This window comes from Alosa alosa, chromosome 22 (genome assembly GCF_017589495.1).
Source record: "Alosa alosa isolate M-15738 ecotype Scorff River chromosome 22, AALO_Geno_1.1, whole genome shotgun sequence".
Classification (NCBI taxonomy): Eukaryota; Metazoa; Chordata; class Actinopteri; order Clupeiformes; family Clupeidae; genus Alosa; species Alosa alosa.
In genome coordinates this window covers 21,672,478-21,696,143 of record NC_063210.1, presented here as the reverse complement: position 1 = coordinate 21,696,143, position 23,666 = coordinate 21,672,478, and the positions used below count along the sequence as shown (strand labels likewise).

Genomic DNA, 23,666 nt, shown 5'->3' with positions numbered 1-23,666 from the left:
AAAACTGAGTATTTTGTCATGAAGTACAGTTAAACCATCAGCGTCTTGTTGACCTCCAGTGAGACGACTGCCTGCAATATTCTGTAAAGCGAACACACCAAATTCATTGTCATGAACACACTTTTCCCATCCCTGTCCAGACTGCTGATTTTGCCTGTTCATATCACCAAAAGGCAACATGCACCAACATATTTTATGATTGCAACAGAATACAGAGGTTGATTGCGCACCAACAACACGTACACATCGTTTCCTTCCCCTCAGATCTTGGCCTCATCTAATACGGACTGTAATCCCGTGTCACTACATGTCAGCACTGGGGCAGACCCTCTTTCACTGATCCAAACAGATGTTTAAAGATCTGTGAGCAAACCTGGTCGATTCTCTGAAGTCTCAATGTATTATTTCTAGATATGACAGAACATTAACATTTGCTCTCTATTATTCTTGGCCCCTATCTGGGTTCCTTCTAGACCTTTTGAGTTGTCAGTGTTTCAGTGAGGTCAAAGTGCACACAATGCAGGCCATTGTAAAGGTTAGTTAAATTCCTCCTTGGGTTGACACTGGTGCAGAACATTCATTGAGGATGTGAAACCAACCTAGTTGGGAGTAACTACATTCACTCCCACCCTCCTAGACAATAATAATACTGGCATGCACACCTTTCTACAGAGTTTTAGGGATGGGTTGCTAGAAGATGAACAATCTTAAAACTTTGTCTGAGATTTAAGCCGGATGCAATTGTGGAAAACATTTATTTTTTTCTGTCTGGCCTCTTTTGAAAGCTTAATCTAACACTACAGAACTGGAGATGGTTTTTACTTCAAATGTCAACACTTTCACCAGCTGTTTCAATTAGCTTTACTGAAGAAACACAAAATACAAAGTGGTAAATTAGCTAAGACATGAATTAACTTATAATGACCAAAGTTAAAAGACACACCTTCATCATTCTTGGTCCAATGTTTGACCTCTGGAACAAGGTATTGCATTTGTTAAATATTGACCACAATTCCATAAAATAATGAGTAGGCCCAGGAAATCAAATTAAATTTTAAAAAAGTCTGCTTTGTTCATTCCATGGTCCAGATTGATTTCTTATGCACGCATGTTTGAAGTTGAAAAAGAACCACAGTCACAGTGAAACACTTATTTGATTTTACCTGAGGCAAGACAATATTACTCTTCAAAGATATGCAACACATTTTCTTTCAATGAACAACTGACAAGCAAACTGAAACATTTGCTCTCTTCTATCTTTCTGTCGACAGACTCATGTAGGCAAGTGCGGCTTTCTCTTCCTCCGTTGCAGCAGGAACACAAGTCCCTGAGCGAAGAAAGGCCATAGCAGCAGGAGCAGCAGTGTGTGTCCGGACACATCAAATGGCCACCACCAGTCGCTCTGGGAGGAGAAGGGGTGTATTGTTATGTATTGAGACAAAGGGGCATTTTTAAAACTCAGCTAGTGCTGGGGACAGGCTAATTGTACTATGATTCGAGACTGAAGGAATCGCAGTCCTAAACAGAAACATAGACACATAATTGTGTACTTACACACACACACTCTCTCTCTCTCTCTCTCTCTCTCTCTCTCTCTCTCTCTCTCTCTCACTCACTCACTCACTCACTCACACACATGCCTGCATGTTCAAAATATGTGTGTGTACCCTAATAAGTACATCCTTTTATCCTTTCTTTATGCATGCAACTATCCTCTAGTATGACAGATGCAGTAGTAATTCCTAGCTCCCGTGTGTGCACTGTAGCTTGAATGTTATTCTCTTGTTGTAAGTTGCTTTGGATAAAAGCATCTGCTTAAATTAATAAATGTAAATGTAATGTAAATTATGTATACTCCTCTATTAGATGTCTTATTACCTTATTTACCTCAATTTCATTAGCTGGTAGCGGTGTCCGAGTCCTCCAGTCTGAGCTCTGAGCCTAAAAGAGATATATGTGCGCGCACACACACACACATACAGTACAGACACAAGCACACACACACATACAGTACATAAACAAACACACACACACACACACACACACATACAGGCACACACAAAGATAAGGAGTGTGAGAAAAGCAATGAGGAACCAGACAGAATAAAACAGGAATAAGAGGCTTGATTCCTTCGAGAGTTCTGCACTTCTACCCGAAAAAATCCTCAAACCAGACGCACAGGAGATGGGAGAACCAGGCCAGCCATTAACAGATTCGCAGACATGAGTATCTAAGCAGCGGGCCAAACATTATTTTAACGACCCCCATGGTGAGGTACAATGGACAAAAACGTCATCTCTTGAAGCACGTAATGGACAAGCTTTTTTTTGTTACTGATGTATTTTTTTGGATTCTGTCTTTCAGGAATCGCTAAGTAGCTCGGTTAACCACCAATAGGTTATGTAGGAAACACACCATGGGGTCACTTTACAGATTAAGGCTAGGATTCAGATGTTTTGCTTTTGTTTAACTTAAACTTATGGATTATAGACAACAAAGCAATGTCTATATCAACCTTTCATATTTTCTTTAATGGTCATTGTTATCATTATATCTTAGGTACAAAAGCATTAGCCTTTATGAAAATGGCCACTAGTGATAGTAGTCCACTAGATATATTGTCTTGACAAACATCTTTGCATTTAATCGGCGGTAGGGTAGTGGCTAAGGAGTTGGGCTAGCCTGCAGTAGCCTGAAAAGTTGTAGATTCAATACTTAGCTTCCACCGTTGTGCCTTTGAGCAAGGTACTTAACCCAGAGTTGCTCCTGGGACAATGGCTCTTGTAATATAATTGACATATGTAAGTTGCTTCAGATCATAATAGCAGCACCATGTGGGCACACCAGACGAATGGACATTCATTTCTCTCCCTGTTTTTCAAAATGAACAGTGACGTAGGAAGGCTTTTTGCACACCTCTTTTGTCGGGCAGATCAGGAAACTTAGAGTCCCGCACACTGACAACACCTGACAAATTTACCTGATGAAGGTCTAAGACCGAAACGTTGTGTAATTTCAAATAAAAAATAATTGTTTGCGGAATGGTCAGTGTGCGGGACACTTTGTAAGTTTCCTCAAAATGAACAGTGAAAAGTAACTGGCACACAAGGGATGATTCACTATCCTTAGAGCTGACTCTGCCTTGTCTTGATTACAGTGACAGAAATAAACTGAATGCATGTGCAAACATGTCAAACTAATTGTGACTATTTCTAACCACTGAAATTTAAGAGTGTGTTGAAAATGGTAGCATCACTGAACCCTACTAGTAGCAAAATAAAAACTCTTGTGCGATATGCCACTGACAAAAACAGTAAACCCCTCCACACAACACTTTCCTCTTCTACCTGCCGAGCGTTAGGCATACCAGTTGGAGCATGTAGAGGTTAATTAAAATCACCATTTTGACATGGAGAAGGCAAGGCCCTCTGATCAAACAAGTAACTCTTGATTTGTAACTCTACACCCCAATACCACCATCACTCCTGAGGCCATGGCGCTGCTGGCACGTTTTAGCGCTGCCAGGTCTGAACATATGATCAGATAGATAGATAGATAGAGGAAATTCAAGAATCAGGCACAGAGGGTGATTTCATTTTCACCTGTCGAGCACTCAAGCAGAAGCACACCTGTACCGTCGAGGCATGGAACAATACTTCTGATGGATGCGTGATTGATTGGTCTCCTTTCCGCTCTTAAAATGTAATTTAATTTACATTAATTTATTTAGCAGGTGCTTTTATCCAAAGCGACTTACATATGTCCATTATATTACAAAGGCCATTCTGCCCAAAGCAGCTTGGGGTTAAGTTGCCTTGCTCAAGGGCACAACGGTGGAAGCCGAGAATTTAACCGTACCCGATGAAAGTGCACTGAATAAATTGAAAGCATGGTGAGACTGTTTTTTTATGTTGTTATTGTTACTTTTGTTGTCATCCAGCCTTCAGGACTAAGTAGGAGTAGTGACCGAGGTTAAAATGTGGAACCTGCAATTTGGTCAGCTCGCAAGGGTTGGGTTGGGTCATCACGACCTGCTTCACATTGTCAAGTACTGAACGGTGGATGGCAACCTACACACAAATATTCTTTACCATGGGTGTTGGTTTTTCTACAGACATATACTGTATTATTTTAAGAAAAATAATAGTAATGAATTCTGAATTAATTATGTTTAATTATTATCTCATTAATTCAGAAAATCAAGGAGCTCTGTTTTTCTGTGTTTAATGAGTTGATTGTAATAGATAGATAGATAGATAGATAGATAGATAGATAGATAGATAGATAGATATACTTTATTGATCCCTAGGGGAAATTCAAGGTCACAGTAGCATACAGACAACACACAAACACATTCAATGTATGTATTCATACAAGAAGAAAACATGCTGCTTTTCTGAATTAATGATAATGAATTGATTGATTGATTGATTGATGGTGAATTAATGATTAATTATAAACTCTAGCCTGGGTCAACCCAGACAAACCTCTTAGAAAATCTGAATTTGCTCTGGAATGAATCCCATTGATGCCGGTTTCCAAACTTCCCGTTTTACAACTTCCAGGGGCATAACCAGCAGTTGAAATTAAACATAAATTGGTGCATTAAACTCCAAATCGCCTCAGAAGTGTGGCATCTTTCTTGTAGCCTAAACAAAGGTTTTAAATGCCGTTGTTTACTTCATTTCAAAGAAAAGACACATTCCTGGATTCATGGTCATTTGGAAATTGAAATCAATGGGATCCTTCCAGACAGACCCGTAGATAAATAAACTCATCAGTTCAGAAAGAAAACAAGGCAGTTATTTGTGAACATGTGCGGGAAGTGAATCCAATACAGCCTACAGTTTTCAATCTCTATGACTTAATTTTCAATCTCTAACCTGGTTGAATGCTTAAGACCACCAGTGTCTGTTCCACAGACTAATCTTTTAAAACAAATGTCCTTGACTTGTATGCATTCATAAAATGTATGGAAGATGATCATTTTGCAGGAAATGTAAAACCACGATCTGCGAATCCAGAGTGGTGAAGAAAGGACAAGCAGTTAGTGCGGTGATGCGTTGCATCCTCTATTACAGGTGTATGAGGTGCTGCCATCAGGCCCAAGGTATCCTATCAAGGTAGGTTGTTAAGTTGTGATGCAACAATGTGCCGATGATACTTTTTCCGGGTCCAACTGCTCCCAGAGCCGCTTTTTTTCCGATTTTTTCCGTTTTTTTCCCAAAACAAAAATGTTCCGCTATTCAGAGTAGCTGATAAGAAAATTGTCTGGATGTTACCCTTGATTATATCATCTGGCTGCACAGCTATCCTAATTACTCTGTTAGAGTTAAGCAATTTTTTTACCCTCACTAAAATGGAGGTGATGGTAACAAGGTTTAGAGGTTGTGAAAACCGTCTGGCTGCGATAGTAAACGTTTTTGGATGAAAAAAACGCTGTTGGGCCTGTGACGTTGGACCTGATCAACAATCAGATAGGGGGCTGTCCTTCCAAACCAACCGGGCTCACAGATCATTCCTCCCCACCAGTATTGTACTGTTGAATAGGATATGGAGGGAAACCAATTTGATTCTCTTTGTGTGATAATACTGCACTTTAGCATTATATTAAAATGCCACTGATGATACTGCACTTTACTACTCTATAATGTAGAGATAGTTGTTGATTTTGTGTGGGTGTTATGGGGTTATGTGTGGTTGCCCTGTTGTGGTCTGTTGTCTGTATCTGACGAGCTGTATGGTGCAAGATGAATTTCCGAAAGGATCAACAAATATCTATCCGACAGCACACTTTGAACCATGTTGTCTCAACTCTTACATTGGCAGCAGCGAGGCCCTCCACGACTTCCAAGCGCTCCATCACGCTCTGCATGTCCTCTCTGAGCCGCCGTAGCGCCAGCATAATCTGCTGCTGCACCTGGACTTCCTGTAGTCTGTCGGAGCCGCCCGAGCCATCCTCTCCCCCTCCTCCCACACCCAACGGCAGACGGCCCCCGTGCTGTGCATCGCGCTCAGGACCCCCACCTGCACAGAGTAGAAACACACACACACACGATTCCCCACACACACACACACACACACACACACACACGATTGCCCACACATAACACACACACACACACACACACGAGTACCCACACATAACACACACACACACACAAGTACCCACACACACACACACACACACGATTGCCCCCACACATGCACAGACATATACATGCATATGGATATACATACTCACTCACAGAAAAGACATATGACTACAGATGATGCCCTACACAGATAATGCCCTACATAAAAAAGCTTAAAAGGCAGCCATCACATAAATCCATCTGCATTTACTCACATCCAGTCAACGTACAGCCAGTAAGCTCGACCATTCATATCAAGCCAACAGCTTTTTCATGCTTTTAGAAATCTATTTTTGAGATGCCTTAGTCATATATTGATTTATTGTCTAATGGCAAGCACATCTTTAAAAAATGTTGATCGTCAAGGCTGTTTTAGAGAACAGTTATTGTTGTCTTGGACTAACCAATGGGTTCCCTGGCGGGATGCCTGGCAGCGTCTCTCCCTGAGTCTCTTCTCCTTGAAGGGGGGCCGCGCCCCCCCCCTCCACCCTCGCCGCCTTGCCCGGAGCCCACCTCCGTCACCTGGGAGACAGATGCCACGTGGTGCCCTTGGTTACCTTCAGGTTCGCAGAGAGCCAGCCTATTGTCAAGACCGTCTGGCATGGACACACTCTGTACACACACACACACACACACACACACACACACACACACAGAAAAACACACACACAAGAAAGCAAGTGAATATGGTATAATGGGACACATTCCCTGTGGATAGGACAGGTGATTTATCTGATCCATTTGCCCGTGTGAGGGGAAAGTGGGCAGCCTTCACTCTCCCCCTACCCTACCTTGCCAGAGTCCAGCTGCTCCACCGTGTCGCAGTAGATCTCACTCTCCGAGTCACTGGTCAACACAAGACCATCCGAGGACACCGGCTCTACAAACAGCAGAAAACAAATTTCCATGAGGTGGCAGAAATGTGGTGGTAGTGGTAGTGTAGTGTAGTGTAGTGCAGTGTAGTGCAGTGTAGTGTAGTGTAGTGCAGTGCAGTGCAGTGTAGTGTAGTGCAGTGCAGTGCAGTGCTGTGTAGTGCAGTGGTAAAGGAGCTTGGCTAGCATGCAGTAGTCACAAAAGCATTGTTATGCCCTTGAGCAAGGCAATTAACCCTGAGTTGCTCCAGGGCGATTTGCCCCTGCAATTGGTATCTGTAAGTCGCTTTGGATATAAGCATCAGCTAAATGCATAAACAAAACACAAACAACGACAACTATGTGGCACAATTCCATTATCTATTGTCAAAGACTTTATTTCAAAAGCCACCAGTGTGTTAGCATGGGAGGTGTGGTATTGCTAAAAAGGACACTGCATGGATTAGTCTAGCTGAGAAGAGCCAAAGCATGTGGTAAGCCTTTCAAAATCAAACACCTCTGATACTACACAAGGGGACTATTCCATATGATACAATACAAGGAATATATCATTTAACAATACATTTATAAATAAATAATATTTATCCAATACTATAGTTAAATTATTCATTGATAGGCCTGTCCAAAGGTACTTACTAATCAAGAGGGTTATGTATGTTATAACTGTGTGTGTGTTTCCTAGGAATTCATATCACCATGCATGCAAGGAGATCAGTCTCTATGGTAAATATCTCATACAAGGAGATCAGTCTCTATGGTAAATATCTCATGCAAGGAGATCAGTCTCTATGGTAAATATCTCATGCAAATAATATGAGAACATGTCTTTTGGGTTTTATGTTTTTCAGGTTGAAAACATCGTTCACCGTTTGTAAAGACACATTGTGAATGAGTACGACCATATGTAAGAGGATTTATTCTTTCCTACTTTAGATTGACAGAGTGACAATCCGCCAGACGTCTAACAGCCCAGAAGCAGGCTGTGAGTGTGTCTCCAAAGGAGCTCTGATAAAAAGGCAAGCGTTTGGGAAGACTCCCACCCGCCCCCTGGCCAGCTTAGCCTCCGCCCACCCACATTCTCTCTCTCTCTCTGTTTCTCTCTCTCTCTTTCTCTCGCTGCCCCTCTTTCTTTCTCTCTTTATCTCCAACTTCCTTTCTTTTTCTCTCTCTCTCCATCTCTGTTTCTCTCCACCTCTTGCTTTGTCCCTTTTCTCTCTCCTCCTTTCTCTCTCTCTCTCTCCCCCCTCACTCTCTCTTTATCTCTCCCTCACTCGCTCGCTCACTCTGTCTCTCTCTCTCCCTCTCTTTCGCTCCTTCTCTAGCTCTGAGCTCATTTGGAATTGAGACGATAAATGGTGACTCTCCACAGCTGCTGATATGACCCATTCTGCCTGGAGAGTCCAACTGGGAGACGGAAGTTAACACTTTTAACACTACGGCTCGTTTTTGATCCTCTGAGCAGAGAGCTCCAACATGCCACAGCAAACAGACAGCAACACCTGCACACCCATCTGAGCATCCTCTGTGTCTAAAAGCAATTTAAAATGACTGTGTAGCAGAGACTACAATGCAGAATGTAAAAAACCCCCGCAAAAAACACAGACTCTACTAAACGCATAAGACGATAAGAGCATCAGCTAAATGACAAATGTCCTGCTGTTATCTTTATCTAATGTATATCACATTAACATAATGTATGTAACATAATATTATGTTCATATACTGTAAGTCGCTTTGGACAAAAGGGTCTGCCATATACCATAAATGTAACATAAACAAATGATGTAATAACCAAAGATTCTAGAGCAGAGCGCTCTAGAATCTTTGGTAATAACGTTACTGGTGCATCATGGACGTTCTCACCAGGCTCTGGCAGATGGGAACTCGGGGCCCTCTCCTCGGCCAGGCCCTGCTCTGGTGCAACCGCAGGGGAGAGCTCTTCTACTGGGTCCTGGGCGGGGGCTGGAGCATCTGGGGGACTAATGTCCTCCTCAGACTCGACTGAGTTTGAGGTATGGTCATTGTCGTTGATGTCTGGATACATACATACACACACACACACACACACACACACACACACACAAACAAACAAACAAACAAACAAACAAACAGACACCACAATTCAGATGGTGTTGACTATCCAAGAAATACAGCTTTTCACCATATTATTTTAGACTTTTAGATGAAAGTAGTAATTAAACTCAACATCCCACCTTTTGTTGTATTGTGTTTCAGGATGGCTAGTAGTGATTTGTGTTGATGTACTGCATATTTAAAAACACAGGCAAACTGACCAGCTCGAACGCTAAGCAGTGACTCTGGCGGTCGCGGCATGTCGTGGATAACCTTATAGAGCGGCTCGAAGTAGTGGAAAAAAGATGCCGTCTTCCCATCCATCGGCATGGTGTCGATAACCTGCAAATACACCACCACCCAGAAATGCAAACAGGCATTTCCCTTTTGAGAGACAACTTGCAGTCTCAGACTTGGCCACAGACACCCCTTGGGTGTGTGCTTATTACCCAACGACACAGGGTTTTGTTGGCAACGCTCTATGGTAATCATTCACTCAAGCATTTCCTTTGGGAACTCCCGATAGCAAAAGCCAATACTACGCTGGGCCTTCCTATTTCATAGGTCAAAGAGTGAGTGCAGATTTCTTTCTTTTTTTTTTAGTGGTAGTACCTCTTGTGCAACTTTCTTCATCTCATCCACATATGCAGCCATGGCCGTCTCATTGCTCATGTCTCCTAGACGGTTCCAAGCATCCCTAGGAAGAGATACAGCACCATGCGGTTGTATTATTCAGAAGGACATGGGGGGGGAGGTCTAGAAATCTAAACAGAATGTGGAAAGAAGGAGGAGATCAGAAGCATCCGAGGAGAAAGTACGCTTCATTTGAGCTTCTATCATTTGTTTGTGAAATGCTTCGTCCCTCCAGGTCTTCATCAAAACAGGAGTTGAATAATAAACTGAATCTGAATCTGATTGTTTGTTTTGGTAGGATATAACAGTAAATATGCGTTTATGTGCTTGCAAATAAGAAAGTAAGCAAGCCCAGACTGTAATTTCATACAGTATGTGCCATTTATCTGTTGTAGTCGTCATGGAAAACTCGTCTCATTCAGTGTAAGGTCAATGTGATTTCTACTTCCTTTGGAGTGGGTCCATGACTAATAGAGCCAAGTGCTCCTTGGATACCATGGATAATGGTATTTCACTGGGGCGTTTGACAGAATAAACACAAGCAGGACCAAAAGCCAAATCTCCACTGTGGCAGAAATCCTGACTCAGGACTCTTAGTATTAACTGTAAGGCAAGTCTGAAGTGTGTATGTGTGTGTCTGTGTGTGTGGTGAGGGGATAAATGTGTCTCACAAAAACTCCAAATTCCCAAACTCCAAATTCACAAAAGCTCATTACAATAGATCAGTGTTGCACACCCCACCACAAGTCATACATAGAGCCACCTGTAGGCATACTTTTGGTAGTTTTGTGATTCTTGTACATTGACCTCATGACTTTTGCTAGGACATCGATTATCACGCTTCCACAGTGCTTTATGACTTGCTGGACCGCACTTTTTAAATATTTACTGAGTTGTGTCAGTAAGAGAGCTTTGTAGCCAGGCTGCATATGTGGCAGCCTACGATGTGTGATGATGGTTAAATAATTGGACATCCTGCACACTTGGCAACGTGTATTCATGAAACAAAACCAGTTGTGTTTGGCAACGCAAGACAGCAAAGATAGTGAGAGAGTAAATGTAACTACAGTCTTGCATGTCAGGAATAAAGTGCAGATTTGATCAGATAAGATCATGTTTGTTAAATGCCAGTTGATTGTCTGCATCACTGTAACTGGATTTTGTGCATATTATCAACCACCCACCACCCACCAGCATAAGCAGTGTTTCCCATACATTGACTTATTTGTGGCGGCCCACCACAATGTAAACACTGACCACCACACAATGATTTTTTTATGTTGTTCTGTTGAAATGGGATCAAATCCTTTCTTTGTAGAGCTACAGTATGTGCAACTTTGCACAGCCTTTCCTTGTGTCTCTGTCCCTCAACAAACCTGCATGCACATTTAAACAAAACACTAAAAATCCTGCAAGGTGATTAAATCTGTTAGCATCATAACCACATTGCACAAATTTGTTCAAAACTGAACACCCCTCGTCACCTACCACCACAAATAGAATTCAATTCTGTGGGAAACACTGATAAAGTTTATAGGCTGCATCTTCCATAGTAATTCATTACGACTACAGGTGCGATGGGCATCTAAATCTAAAATCTGCTAAATATCTGTGGAGCTAGTCCCCAGCAAACAGTCCAGCATAGGTATGTAAAGGTCCATGTATTCGTACCGAACTGGGGCTCGTTTCCCAAAACCATAGTTGCTAACTAAGTAAGCAACTTTATTGGTTGCAATGCAATTTCCCATTGCCAACCAACCAAGTTGCTAACAGGTTAGCAACTATGGTTTTGGGAAACACCGGGTACAGGCCGCTAGGTTCAATACAGATGTGTACCGAATGTACCAAATGCAATATTTAACAGTAATCAACAGTAGGGTTTTTTTGTGTACCACTGTTCCAATGTTGCAGAAAGTGCACATAGCACATCCAACTTACAGGTGCAGGGTAAACCAAATCAAACTTGAGTTCCCACACAAACATATTAAGTGGTGGACCATAAGTCAGTTTAGTCAATTTACGTTAAAAAAACATTTGCCACCTTTTCAAAATACTATTCCTGTTGCTCATCAACGATATCGTCAGTGAATTTTAGGCTATCAGTATCTACAGGCTTACCGTACTGAAAAAATACGAAAAAGAACCAAACCGTGACTTCAAAACCAAGGAACACACCGAACCATGATTTTTGTGTACCGTTACACTACTAGTCCAGCAGCATCAGAAGGCTTGTTTCACTGCAGGAACTTGGGAGTAGTTTTCAGGAGTCTTATACCTTTGTGCGTTTACCCACCGCTGGAACCTACTACATTTGAATGCATTTGTGCGAATACCATAAATCTAAGAATTGCTGTTGCAAAAAATGTTGACGTTTAAAATCAGCAGATATTTTTAATCTCAAGATGAACTAGAAAAGCATTTCCTGAAGGAAATACAGTGCATGAAAATGCAAAAAATATGATGTAAAATATCATACAGAGTAAAAACAAACTATATTGGTTGCTAGGTAGATGAGGTTTGATATAGTTGGAATGACTGAACTGTTAAATAGGTGGATAGTTTAAATGGTTCAATTATTTGCTAGGTATGAGGTTTAATATAGTTGGAATGACTGAACTACGTAGATGAGGTTTAATATAGTTGGACTGACTGAACAGTTAAAATAGGTGGATAGTGTAAAAGGTAAATTATTTGCTAGGTAGATGAGGTTTAATATAGTTGGAATGACTGAACTAGGTAGATAAGGTTTAATATAGTTGGAATGACTGAACAGTTAAATAGGTGGATAGTTTAAAAGGTTAAATTATTTGCTAGGTAGATGAGGTTTAATAGTTGGAATGACTGAACTAGGTAGATGAGGTTTAATATAGCCTGGCCACCTGGCCTAGGATTCTAATTGCTTAACGGCAGTCTTAATAGAGCCATATTGTATGCTTAAAGCCTGAGACAGAGTATATAGTTTAAAAAATGTAGATAGTGTAATGGATGTTGATAGACAGAAAGTTGAATGGATGTTGATAGGCAGATTGTTTAATGGATGTTGATGGATAGTTTAATGGGTGGATGAGTGAATGGTTTGAAGAGGATGAATGGATAGAAAGTTGGATGAAATGTGCCTTATATCCTTGTAGAATGGAGAGACACAGAGAGAGTTGGCCTAGTTCAACAGAAAGCAGTTGATACAGGTGCAATCAGTTGAACTGATTCTTTGATGGGGCCTAGATGAGCAGCTGGAAGTTGATACAGGTGCAAATCAAGTTAATTAGTCCATTGTGATGTCATCAGCCTAATGTTAAGTCTATGGGGAAAAATCAGCTAGTTTTTTATTAATATCTCAAAAAGTATAAAGTTTACAAAAGTGAAACATACATTCCCCACGTGTCCTTTTCAAGACCTACGTTACAAAGTTTGAGCGAAGTTTCTCGTTAAGCGGTTAAAGCTGAATTAGACGAGAAATTGGAAGAAGAAGAAGAAGAAGAAGAAGAAGAAGAAGAAGAAGAAGAAGAAGAAGAAGAAGAAGAAGAAGAAGAAGTAAAGAAGAAGAAGAAGAAGAAGAAGAAGAAGAAGAAGAAGAAGAAGAAGAAGAAGAAGAAGAAGAAGAAGAAGAAGAAGAAGACGACTTCGGATAACAGAACAGTGCATTTTCATGCACTGTAATAAAATGCCTAGGAAGAACAGTACAGTGCATTTTCATGCACTGTAATAATAATATTAAGAATAATTCGGATAACAGTAGAGTGCAATTTCATAATAATAGTCAGTCAGTCATTATCAATTGTTGCGACATTGCAATCGAGAAGCCAAGGCGGCATCAGGTAGGTCCAATATACCAGTGGATCTTAAACTTTTTGACTGGCGACGCCCCCAAAAAACATATATAGATAGATAGACAGTTAGTTAGATAAATAGATAGATAGATACTCTTTTGATCCTGTGAGGGAAATTTGGTCTCTGCATTTATCCCAATCCGTGAATTACTGAAACACACGGAGCACACAGTGAACACACAGTGAGGTGAAGCACACACTAACCAGAAGCAGTGAGGGGTTAGGTGCTTGCCGTGGATGTGGGCATGGGAGAGCAGTACTTCCCCCGCCCACATTTTTCCTACTGGTCGGTGATTGAACCAGCATCCCTTCAGTATCAAGCCCGAAACCAGAGAGGGTGGTTATCAAGGATCTTTGCCGAAGCCCTAACCAGTAGGCCACGGCTGCCCCCATTGGCCAAGTCTTGCGCCCCCTTTCTCCACCAGTCCACTGATTTGACAGCATAAACTGTTAACTAACCGGATTGGGATAAATGCAGAGACCAAATTTCCCTCACGGGATCAAAAGAGTATATATACTTATACCTCCTTCAAGTGTCAACCGCTGCATAAAATGGAAAGCAGATGGCAATATGTAAAAATGCATTGTTTGCAACAAGAAGCCGTATAAGCAGTAAAGCCACCCATTCTCAATTTCTAAAGATAGTTGATCTTACTCAAATGGGTTTGAAAAAAAATTATATTCAGCTTGTCTGAACAGGCTCGAACTTTAGAGGTACAGATTTGAGTTTGCATGAATAGAGCATCCAGTCAATTTATTTGGAAACATTGTGACAAGCCAGGCCTACATCTAGGGCTACTGAATATCCCAATTATTGAACCTTCAAGCTGCATTTGGCAAATCTGATAGATTGAGGGGACTTAGCCAAAATGTTGAATGTTTACAACTCTCATGCCCCTCCCCCACTACCACCGAGCACCCTCTCACCGAGTTTGTGTTCGTCAGTGCGCACCAGACTGCACCAGACTGTGATTGACAGTCAGATCTCACACAGCCCTGCTCTGATTGGACCAGAAGAACCGGGAGCTGTGGATGTTTGCAAAACCAATAACAGGCTCTAGGTGGAGGTAGAAGTGCGTTTTTTTTTTCTTCTAAAACCGGCTGATTTATGTTGTTCTGTCGGAGCATAGTGTCGGTTTCAGTGAATATGATACAAAAAAAATCTTGCCAACTGCAGCTTTAATTATTTAAACTTTAATTCAGACATCTGAGTACTGAGTCCCCATGTTGGAAACTAGAGTAAGGCTAGCCCTGCTTCTGACTAGTTCCCCTGGCCTCTTGGTCCGACCACTCCTATCTCTCACTCCATTTGTTCTGATAGGGTTCAAGAATGCCATTCACCCACTCCCAATGTCATACCTGTGGTGTATGCCTGTTACTCTCTCTCTCTCTCTCTCTCTATCTGTCTGTCTGTCTCTCTCTCTCTCTCACCATTTGTAGCGTCCCACTGGGTCCCAGAACCCTGGTCTTGACACTGTGCAGGGTCCAACCACAGCTTGTTTGTAGAACCCATAGAACCGCAGCATCACCTCATACGAGGGTCTGTAAGAACCTGTGAAAACATTTTATATAGTCAGTCAATGTCATATTTCAACTACTCCAGAGTTTCATAGTTTTTTTTTTTTTTTACATAAAATGTCTAACAAATTGAGGTTTCCTTTTGCCAAGTGAATATCACCAGGACAGAAAGCCCAAAAGAAGGTCACAATGTATTAATTTATGTAAAAGCCAGCACAATCGTTTTTTTTTTTTTTTGGTAAGCCTTACCATTTTTGGGGAGATTCTGTATGACGTCGACAGCTGCCTGAAATTGCCTCTGATGGTCTCCTGATTCTGCCATCTTTAGAGCTGGCATAACCGTCCGCAGTGCTGCAATGCCAACGCACGGTTGTTGAGGCTGTCTGGACTGATTAAACAGCGAATAAAACCGCAGGTCCCAAGTCACTGACAGTCGAGTTCCTAGCCTAACTGTTTGCCGAAGAAACTGTTCGATCGTTTTTCTTGAAGGAGCAGTCATGTAGCTTATGGCAATGAAGTAGTTCAACAATGTTTATGGCTTAAATAGGCTAACTCAGTCGGCACCAATAGACCTCGAGGCCATCATCCGCCCGGGCAATGTTGATTTTATTTACCTTCAACACTCACCTTGCACACAGTCCTGTCCTGTCCCCTCCGTCATAAAATGTGTTCTGTAAACAACATACTGCCAAAGTAGGCTTCAATCAACGTATCAACACGATTTTACGACCAATTATTTAACACACACACACACAAGGTGCGTTGACACCGAGACACTTCGTGGATACATAAAGTGCATAAACATATAAGGAAACTTTTCCTTTCGCCTATTTCAGGCACAACAGTACTTCACAGTAGATCTACTTCCGTGTTGTATCACGTGACAGTAGATATGGTGGACTGTGATTTGTCAGAACACACAGCATAGAACCCTGCCGAACGTTTTCGGATAGGCTGTTGAATAGATACGCCCTCAGTTATGATGGAGAGCACTTTCCTGACAAAATATACATTGATATTGAAAATCAGCTATTCATTTGCAATAATGATCCAACTTTAGTCACATTTTCCCTGCCTTGCCATCCCTTGCTGTTGATGACAAAATCTGTGTATGACATTTTATAGTGACATCCAAAATCCGTTCAGTGGGCTTAACAAAATTGCACCCCCGAAAAAAAGGCTTACAAGACAGACCTGCAGTATTGAAGTTTTTGTTCACTGCAATTTAAAGATAGCCTAATCTGGCAGTAGTCTAAATACTGCCTGTCAAGCTATCTCTTCACTATCTGGTTGGCTATGGATTTCACTATCGGGTATTTCTTCGCAGTTCATGGAGGTATTTGTATATGGAATTAATATGATTGTGGAATCTTAATCTTTAAATCCTCGTGAGTGGGCTATAATCACATTGTCGCATATGTCATGTGGGTGAAAAATTGGACGAGTGAAGGGATTGAATATGAAATTTCCTCTTTCGTTGCTAGAGGGCAATATTTCCCAAGGATGAAGTCGAATCTTGGCGCCCCGTTGTCCAGTCGGGGAATAATTATTTTGTTCAACTCATTATCATAGAACGGCTTGGACGAGGTCAGCTTGTGTTTTATCCCAGTGGGTCGTCAGTGTGGGGTCTCTGCTTTCTCTTGTGACCGGGTCTCCGATCTTTGTTCATAGGCTACGCACAGTTTCACGATGACCTAGTTTTCTGTGATTTATCAGACGGCTCTCAGGGAGTTTGTTGACCCTTCATCTGTGCATTGAGGAAGGAACGCGTGGTAGGCTATACGCGTGTCAATATGTTTGCCAATATTTGAAATGATTGAGAACTCATTTATTTTTACAAATGAATGCTGCCTGATTCGAACAGTTGTTTTCGTTAGGATACTGATGTTGCCAGTGTAATGACTGTGATCAGTGAAGGCGCTTGCTTGCATTATCGAAGGGAGGACCCTTTGAGTATTGTAGACTATGCGTCTACTCACATTGGCTAGCTCATAGCTGCTAGAATTATTGTGTTTCCTTCGGTAAAACTGGTGGTGATTTGCTTCATTTTGTGTTTAAGCGGATTAGGCAACGTCAGACTAGCCTAGGCTCCTTCGGTCAGGGTGTTGTTAAAGTAAATATCTTCTTTTAGCTTCCCAAAACATTGCTGACATCACCAATGGGCAGTCTCTAACCTTATCATCAACTATAAATAATGGGGAGATGTGCAGTCCGAAACACAACATAGACCAACGTTACAGCACCGACCTAGAGTGACAGGACAGAGAACGTTATTCATTCAGGAAAAGTCGACTCGTTTCCCCAAGACGCGTCCCGGGACATTGAGAATAAGTATCCCGGCACCAGGGTATCATGCTGGGCAACGCGAAGAAGGCAAGCCCCACGAACCAGAAGAACGGGGCGGGAACGTCAGGATCGAAGAGCACCGACCCTTTAAAGAATTTAGGTAGGAGCAATTATGAAACATTGATTTTAGATTATATTTTAAGGAAACTAACTGGCTAATAAGCACATATTCAATCTTATTCACTTTTCTGTTGCTATTGTAGCCTATGTTTATTTTCCCGCCTGTAATAAGGTGAATAGGCTACTAGCCTACATCACTATCAACACTAATTCTAAAAACGTATAGTTTCAGTTTATGGTTTCAGCTCCTTGTAGGAAATATATTTCAACTTGTTTGTGTTAATCATCTATTAATACAAGTTAATACAAGCCCATATGGAACTTATTGCTTATTATTATTATTATTATTATTATTATTATTATTATTAACTAAAACAAACATTTACAACTTAAGCGAACAGAAGATTGCTCCTGAAGGCCATTGACACTATCAAATCGAAAGTTTTAAAACATTTCTTATGTTGACTGAAAACATCAATTGATGCTGTTTGTTTTCATGATCAAGACAGTGTTATGACTTTACCATACTCTAAGATTGTTGCTGAAAAGAAATGTGGATCTTCACTTCATAAAGAACTGAACAGATTTTGTCAAAAAGACATGTTCTGGGGTAGATTTTTAGGACGCACTTGGCCTGAGATTTATACACTGAGGTGGACACAGAGACTATACTGGTCAGTCTGTAAAATTAATCTGGATATAGTTGTAGGCCTGATTCTATAGACAGACACACAGACACACACATAAACCACACAATGCAGTATGTGCTTGTAATTGGGAAGAAAACATGTTGGATCCTGCTGGATGTTATTAAAAGGGATTGACTTATGATACTCTAAGAAAGTGAAAATGAAATCATGCTGTTTTATTTTGTTCGTGAATATGTCCGACTTGACATATTGGGTTACATTTGTCACCACTATAAAGAGGGTCGTTTAGACACTGAAAGGAAAAAAGGCAGAGTGAGTGAATTGGTCTGTATCATTATTTGTGTGTGTGTGCGTGCGTGCGTGCGTGCGTGTGTGTGTGTGTGTGTGGTCTGCATCTGTGTGTCCATGTGTGCCCATGTGTGCCCGTGTGTTTTGTGTGTGTGTGTGTGTGTGTGTGTGTGTGTGTGCGTGTGTGTGTGTGTGTGTTTGTGTGTGTGTTTGTGTGTGTGCGTGTGTGTGTGTGTGTGTGCATGTGTGTGTGCATGTGTGTGTGTGTACATGCATATTTGGACCCAGCCATTAAAGAGGCCCGGATCTGTAACTGCTAGACTTTTGAACCCACTTTCTAATGAGTGCATCAGGCTGCAGTAATAACAGTTGAGGAGCAGAAGACAAACCTCAGGGTGTGGGTCACATAGCTATTCCCCCACACACTGCTCACTGCCATACGGATCCCACTGCAGCACTGCTAACCTACTAACCCAGGGCACAATCCACTGAGATCAGATGGTCATCAGACGAAGCATGCAACCATCTCGCTATTTAAGCATTTTATTTTTATATGTATTACAATTTAATTTTTAAATTCATAATTCATTTCCTGTAAGAAAACACTCAAATATGTGTATCTTATATCCTGCAATATTTAATCATTTGTAGTCATGTCAGTTCTAAAATCTAAATCTAACACTTGTATTTTTATTTATTTAAGGGCATAGTAGTAGGCCACTGTCACAATCTGGTGCATGCTAGTATTGCAGGGCCATCATGTGAAAGTGCACAACCTTTGTTACTATGTAATACAGTGATTTGAAGAGAGCCAAGGGCACTTGTTTGAAACGACGACTCTTCACTATCTCTGTTTTTTAATGTAACAGTGATCAGCTTTTTGTATCAGCGTTGTAGCATTGAAAGGAGATACGGAGTGATGTGTTGGTAGTGGTGTGTTTACATGAGCTTTGTGCAATATTTACTTGCAATCGGCCCTTTCCACTGGGTTACATTTACGATTCTACGACTTGAAAGCCCAGCAAGTGTTCCGTCTGTTTTTCCAAAGATAACTCACATCAAGAGTGCATCCTTGTTTTTGTCCGCACAGCCCAAGGGAGAAACGTTATCACAAGGCTTATCAGAAACCTTTTGGCAAAGACACCCGGGTTGTAGGGAAAATGTATTTTGTGCTAAGGCCACTTACACAGATTATTATTTATTTATTTTTAACCAGAGTAGTCACATTCAGACGAAAGTTTCTTTACAAAGTGAGCTCTGGCCAAAAAAGGCTACACCTATTATCTTCTGCACAATACAAATGCCTTGATTCCTGGAATTGACGCCAGCCAGTCAAAGTCAAGTCTGCACCACTGACAGGCTATAGTATAAACATGGCATCCATCATGGCAGTCTTTTCATGGCCTTACCAAGTCTGAGAAACACAGTAGAACATACTGGGCGTTGTGGTGGCACACAGGAGATTTGAAGAGGTTTGTGTTTGTGTTTGTTTGGGACTTGAAGGGCATGCAAGAACAGGCCACCACACACACACACACACACACACACACACACACACACATACATAGTTAACATTCACCATGCAAAATCAGACAAACACAACACACACACACACACACACACACACACACAACACACGCACACACACACGCCGGGCAGTGAGGAGCCGATGAATAGTTTCTATCTCTCTGAGGATTGTCTGCTGTCCTCCTGGGTTCTCCGTGCTTGGCCTCTCACTCAGCGTTGTGCTATTCTGGGGGCTCTAAGCTAACTAACTATCCCTAAGCCAAGGATTCAAGTGGGCCTGGCAGATAAAAACACCCTGGAATAAAGTGAAAGTCTGTCACTTACAAGGTTTATTTAGGACTGAATGAAGCAAAGTGTTGAATTATTCACACTCTCTAACCGGTGATGTGAAGATAGAATGCAATAGGGATGACAGTAGAGGATGCCTTGTTAAAAAGACTGAGAGGCGGTATCATGCTAAGTGTTGTTTCATCTTCGAGTTGTTTTGATAAGGCTCAGTTGTGGTCACTTTTAAAGCATGCTGTGCTGTCAGTTTTGTGTCACCGCGAGGAGAGTTCTAGAAGACAGACAGTTCATCGAGCAGTTAGCATAGCATATGGTTAGGGCTGGGTTTACATGAACGTGTAAATGTTTACACCACAGTGGACAGAGGACTGACAGGCATGCTAGACCATTTCATTCTGATGAGACAATGATTTCATTCAGCCTTCCACTATTCCCACTCTCTCCCTCCCTCCCTTCTCTTTGCCTTTGTCTTGTTCTCTTTTTTTTTCTCTCTCTCTCTCTCTCTCTCTCTGACAGACTCTGCTTCTCTCTAACCTTATACACTTGATAATAATGGTAGTCCGTTACTTACTTGGTGATGCAGTTATGTACTTGCTGCTTCTTTACTATAAGTAAGTAATTATAAGTATAAGTATATACTGTTTTGATCCCATGAGGGAAATTTGGTCTCTGCATTTATCCCAATTAGTGAAACACACTCAGCACACAGTGAGGTGAAGCACACACTAATCCTGGTGCAGTGAGCTGCCTGCAACAACAGCGGCGCTCGGGGAGCAGTGAGGGGTTAGGTGCCTTGCTCAAGGGCACTTCAGCCATGCCTACTGGTCGGGGTTCGAACCGGCAACCCTCCGGTTATAAGTTCGAAGCACTAACCAGTAGGCCACGGCTCGGAATTGGGTGGGAGACCTTGATCTATGTAATAGTTCAATAAAGGGATTTTAATCATTAACGCCTCTCTTTTCCTCTCTCTCTCTTCTCTCTCTTCCTCTCTCTCTTCTCTCTCTTCTGGGAGGCTTGCCAGTTCAGAGCTCTGTGTTAGGTAGTTAGTCACTGACTCACCCACCACCAGTGATTGATTAAACCACCACTGGTCAGGACAGAGGCTTGAGCTGTTGTGTTTACCTCACTTCATTCTGTACAGCTCTCGAGTGAGTGTGTGAAGTGCGATTTTGCACACGTGTGTTTGAAGAGAATGGGCAGTGGCAGGAGAGCTGTATTCACTCCTTTTTTTGCCCACGCCTGTTGGAAGTGATAAGCTGTGCTCCACATGATTAGAGGGAGAACCTGGGAGGGTTGCTGTGTAAGCGATGTTCAGACTTTCTTCTTGTTCACTCTCTCTCTCTCTCTCTCTCTCTCTCTCTTTTTCTAGCTCACTCACACTCTCAGTCTGTCTCTTTCTCTCTCTCCCACTTTCCCTCTCTCTCTCTATCTCTCTCTCTCTCTCTCTCTCTCTCTCTTTTTCTAGCTCACTCACACTCTCAGTCTGTCTCTTTCTCTCTCTCCCACTTTCCCTCTTTCTCTCTCGCTCTCTCTCTCTCTCTCTCTCAGAGCTGTGTGTTGATGACCACAGGAAACTCACCCGATGGTGTTAGGGACACTGGTGTCACTCACTGCTAGTCACAGACTATCCAGACATCATTTACACAGAAACACACACACACACACACACACACACACACATACACACACACACACACACACACACACACACACACACACACACACACACACACATGGACATAGAAACACAAACACATAAAACACATGTATGTACATGGACGGACACACACACACACACACACATATGGACGTAAAAACACAAACACATCAAACACATGTACATACATGGACACACACACACACACACACACACACACACATGTTGGTGTCCATGCTGCTGCTGTCCCTGTACTTTGTCCTGATCCTGGGTTGGAGTGTGTTGGGATTAGCGTTGACGAGTGTTCGCTCTCCCTCGTCTCTGGCGTGTCCCTGGTCTCTGCCCTGGCTCCTCTCATAAGAGGGTTCTCTCATTCCGTGTTTGTGTTCTGTCTCTCTCTGTCTCCCATGCATACAGAACAAACACTACCAAGACAAACAGGATGAAAAATACAGGACTTGTATGAATTATGCAGAAATATGTTTTTCATTTACAGACAAAATGGAGACTCTTCTCTTCTCTATCTTGTTCTTTTCTCTCTTTTTTGTGCCTCTCTCTCTCTCTCTCGCTACGTCAATTCAAAAGTATAACCCTCTGGCAACAGTAAATTCCCGATACTCAATAATACCCATCTCCTGCTGTTGTAATATCCTGCTGATGTGAAATATCTGTGTCTGACGGCTTATGTCTTTTTTTACCTTCATCCCTCCCTCTCATTCTCCCTCTTTCTTACACTCTTTCTATCCCTCTCCCTCTCTCTCTCGCTCCCTCTTTTCTCTTTCTTTCTCTCTCTCTCTCTCTCTCTCTCTCTCTCTCTCCCTCTCTCACTCTCTCTCTCTCTTTCTCTCTCCCACTTGTTCTCTCTCTCTCTTTCCCTCTCTCTCGCTCTCTCTCTCTCTCTCACTCTCTTTCTTTTTCCCTCTTGTTCTCTTTCCCTCTCTGTCCTTTCCCCCCTCTCTCCCTCTTTCTCTCTCTCCTTCTCTCAGGTGTGCATGAGGATGATGATGTGCGGCGGATGCTGCAGGGGGCGGCCATGATGAAGGTGCGCTCTCCCCGGTGGCAACGGCGGCGCATGATGAAACTCCTCGACGACGGGGTGACTGTCTGGTGCGAGTCCAACAAGACCTCCAGCAGGGCCAAGTCACGCCAGTCCTGTGAGTGTGTGTGTGTGTGTGTGCAACGTAATGTAGTGCACTTATCGCTACAAAGGTACTTCAGAGTCCTTGAATTTCACGTTAGTAAAAGGGTTAGAATCCTTTCCCTATGTGTGTATATGTGTAGATCTAATGATATGTCAAGTAAGTGTGTGTACTTGTGTATGCGTGAGTGTGTATGTGTGTGTGTGTGTGTGTGTGTGTGTGTGTGTGTGTGTGTGTGTCTGTATGCTAAATCAAAAAACAATGAAGTTGAATCTAATCTAATCTAATGTGTGTGTATGCTATGTGTGTGTGTGTGTGTGTGCATTTTTGGGTGGAGACATTGTGTGGGACTGTGTCAGTAGGTTGAACAGAGAACAGAAATCTGAGTTAGCACATAACTAGGAGGATGTGCACAGTTGAGCAATTGTGTGTGTGTGCAGCGCGTGTGTGTGTGTGTGCTTGCATGTGTGTGTGAGTAAGTAGTGTTAAAAAGGTCAGACATTAGGACTCTGAGTGACCCAAGGAGCACACTTGAGATCACTTGCCTATGAATGAGTTGGCCTGACTGTGGAAGTGCAACCACCATTGAAATGAAACTCAAACTGAAAACGAATGACACCTTTGAACTGATTATTGTAACTGTGTTGTTTTAACTGG

At 42.1% G+C, this 23,666-nt stretch overlaps 2 protein-coding genes across 10 annotated transcripts in view; one reads left to right on the top strand and one right to left on the bottom strand.

The window, feature by feature from the left end:
- Positions 1-736: 736 nt before the first annotated feature.
- Positions 737-15,941, bottom strand: acbd4 (acyl-CoA binding domain containing 4). 8 transcript variants are annotated; one of them, XM_048232963.1, is made up of 11 exons: positions 15,672-15,941; positions 15,307-15,445; positions 14,971-15,091; positions 9,692-9,776; positions 9,220-9,439; positions 8,870-9,040; positions 6,926-7,014; positions 6,539-6,746; positions 5,822-6,027; positions 1,879-1,941; positions 737-1,402 (listed from the first exon to the last, which is right to left on the bottom strand). In XM_048232963.1, exons 2-11 carry the CDS (start codon positions 15,392-15,394, stop codon positions 1,274-1,276), a joined length of 1,380 nt encoding a protein of 459 aa, XP_048088920.1. In that variant the 5' UTR covers positions 15,395-15,445; positions 15,672-15,941; the 3' UTR covers positions 737-1,273. The 8 variants fall into 8 exon arrangements, with proteins under 8 accessions (XP_048088920.1, XP_048088918.1, XP_048088919.1 ...); XM_048232961.1 differs by having other exon boundaries at positions 15,685-15,941; XM_048232962.1 differs by having other exon boundaries at positions 15,307-15,440; positions 15,685-15,941.
- Positions 15,942-16,555: 614 nt separating this feature from the next.
- Positions 16,556-23,666, top strand: part of plcd3b (phospholipase C, delta 3b) — a 30,019-nt gene continuing 22,908 nt past the window's right edge. For both annotated transcript variants that reach the window (XM_048233132.1, XM_048233131.1), the window contains exons 1-2: positions 16,556-17,503; positions 22,857-23,024. In XM_048233132.1, coding sequence (XP_048089089.1) covers positions 17,410-17,503; positions 22,857-23,024 — 262 coding nt within the window. In that variant the 5' untranslated portion in view covers positions 16,556-17,409. The remainder of the gene's footprint in view (positions 17,504-22,856; positions 23,025-23,666) is intronic.

Excerpts from the sequence above, each read along its gene's own strand:
- acbd4 (XM_048232957.1), bottom strand. The coding sequence starts at position 15,718 with ATGACGGAGGGGACAGGACAGGACTGTGTGCAAG. Across the intron at positions 15,092-15,306 it reads ACAGAATCTCCCCAAAAATG|GTTCTTACAGACCCTCGTAT; the intron begins GTAAGGCTTACC and ends ATGTTTTCACAG. Across the intron at positions 1,403-1,878 it reads ATGAAATTGAGGTAAATAAG|AGCGACTGGTGGTGGCCATT; the intron begins GTAATAAGACAT and ends TTCTCCTCCCAG.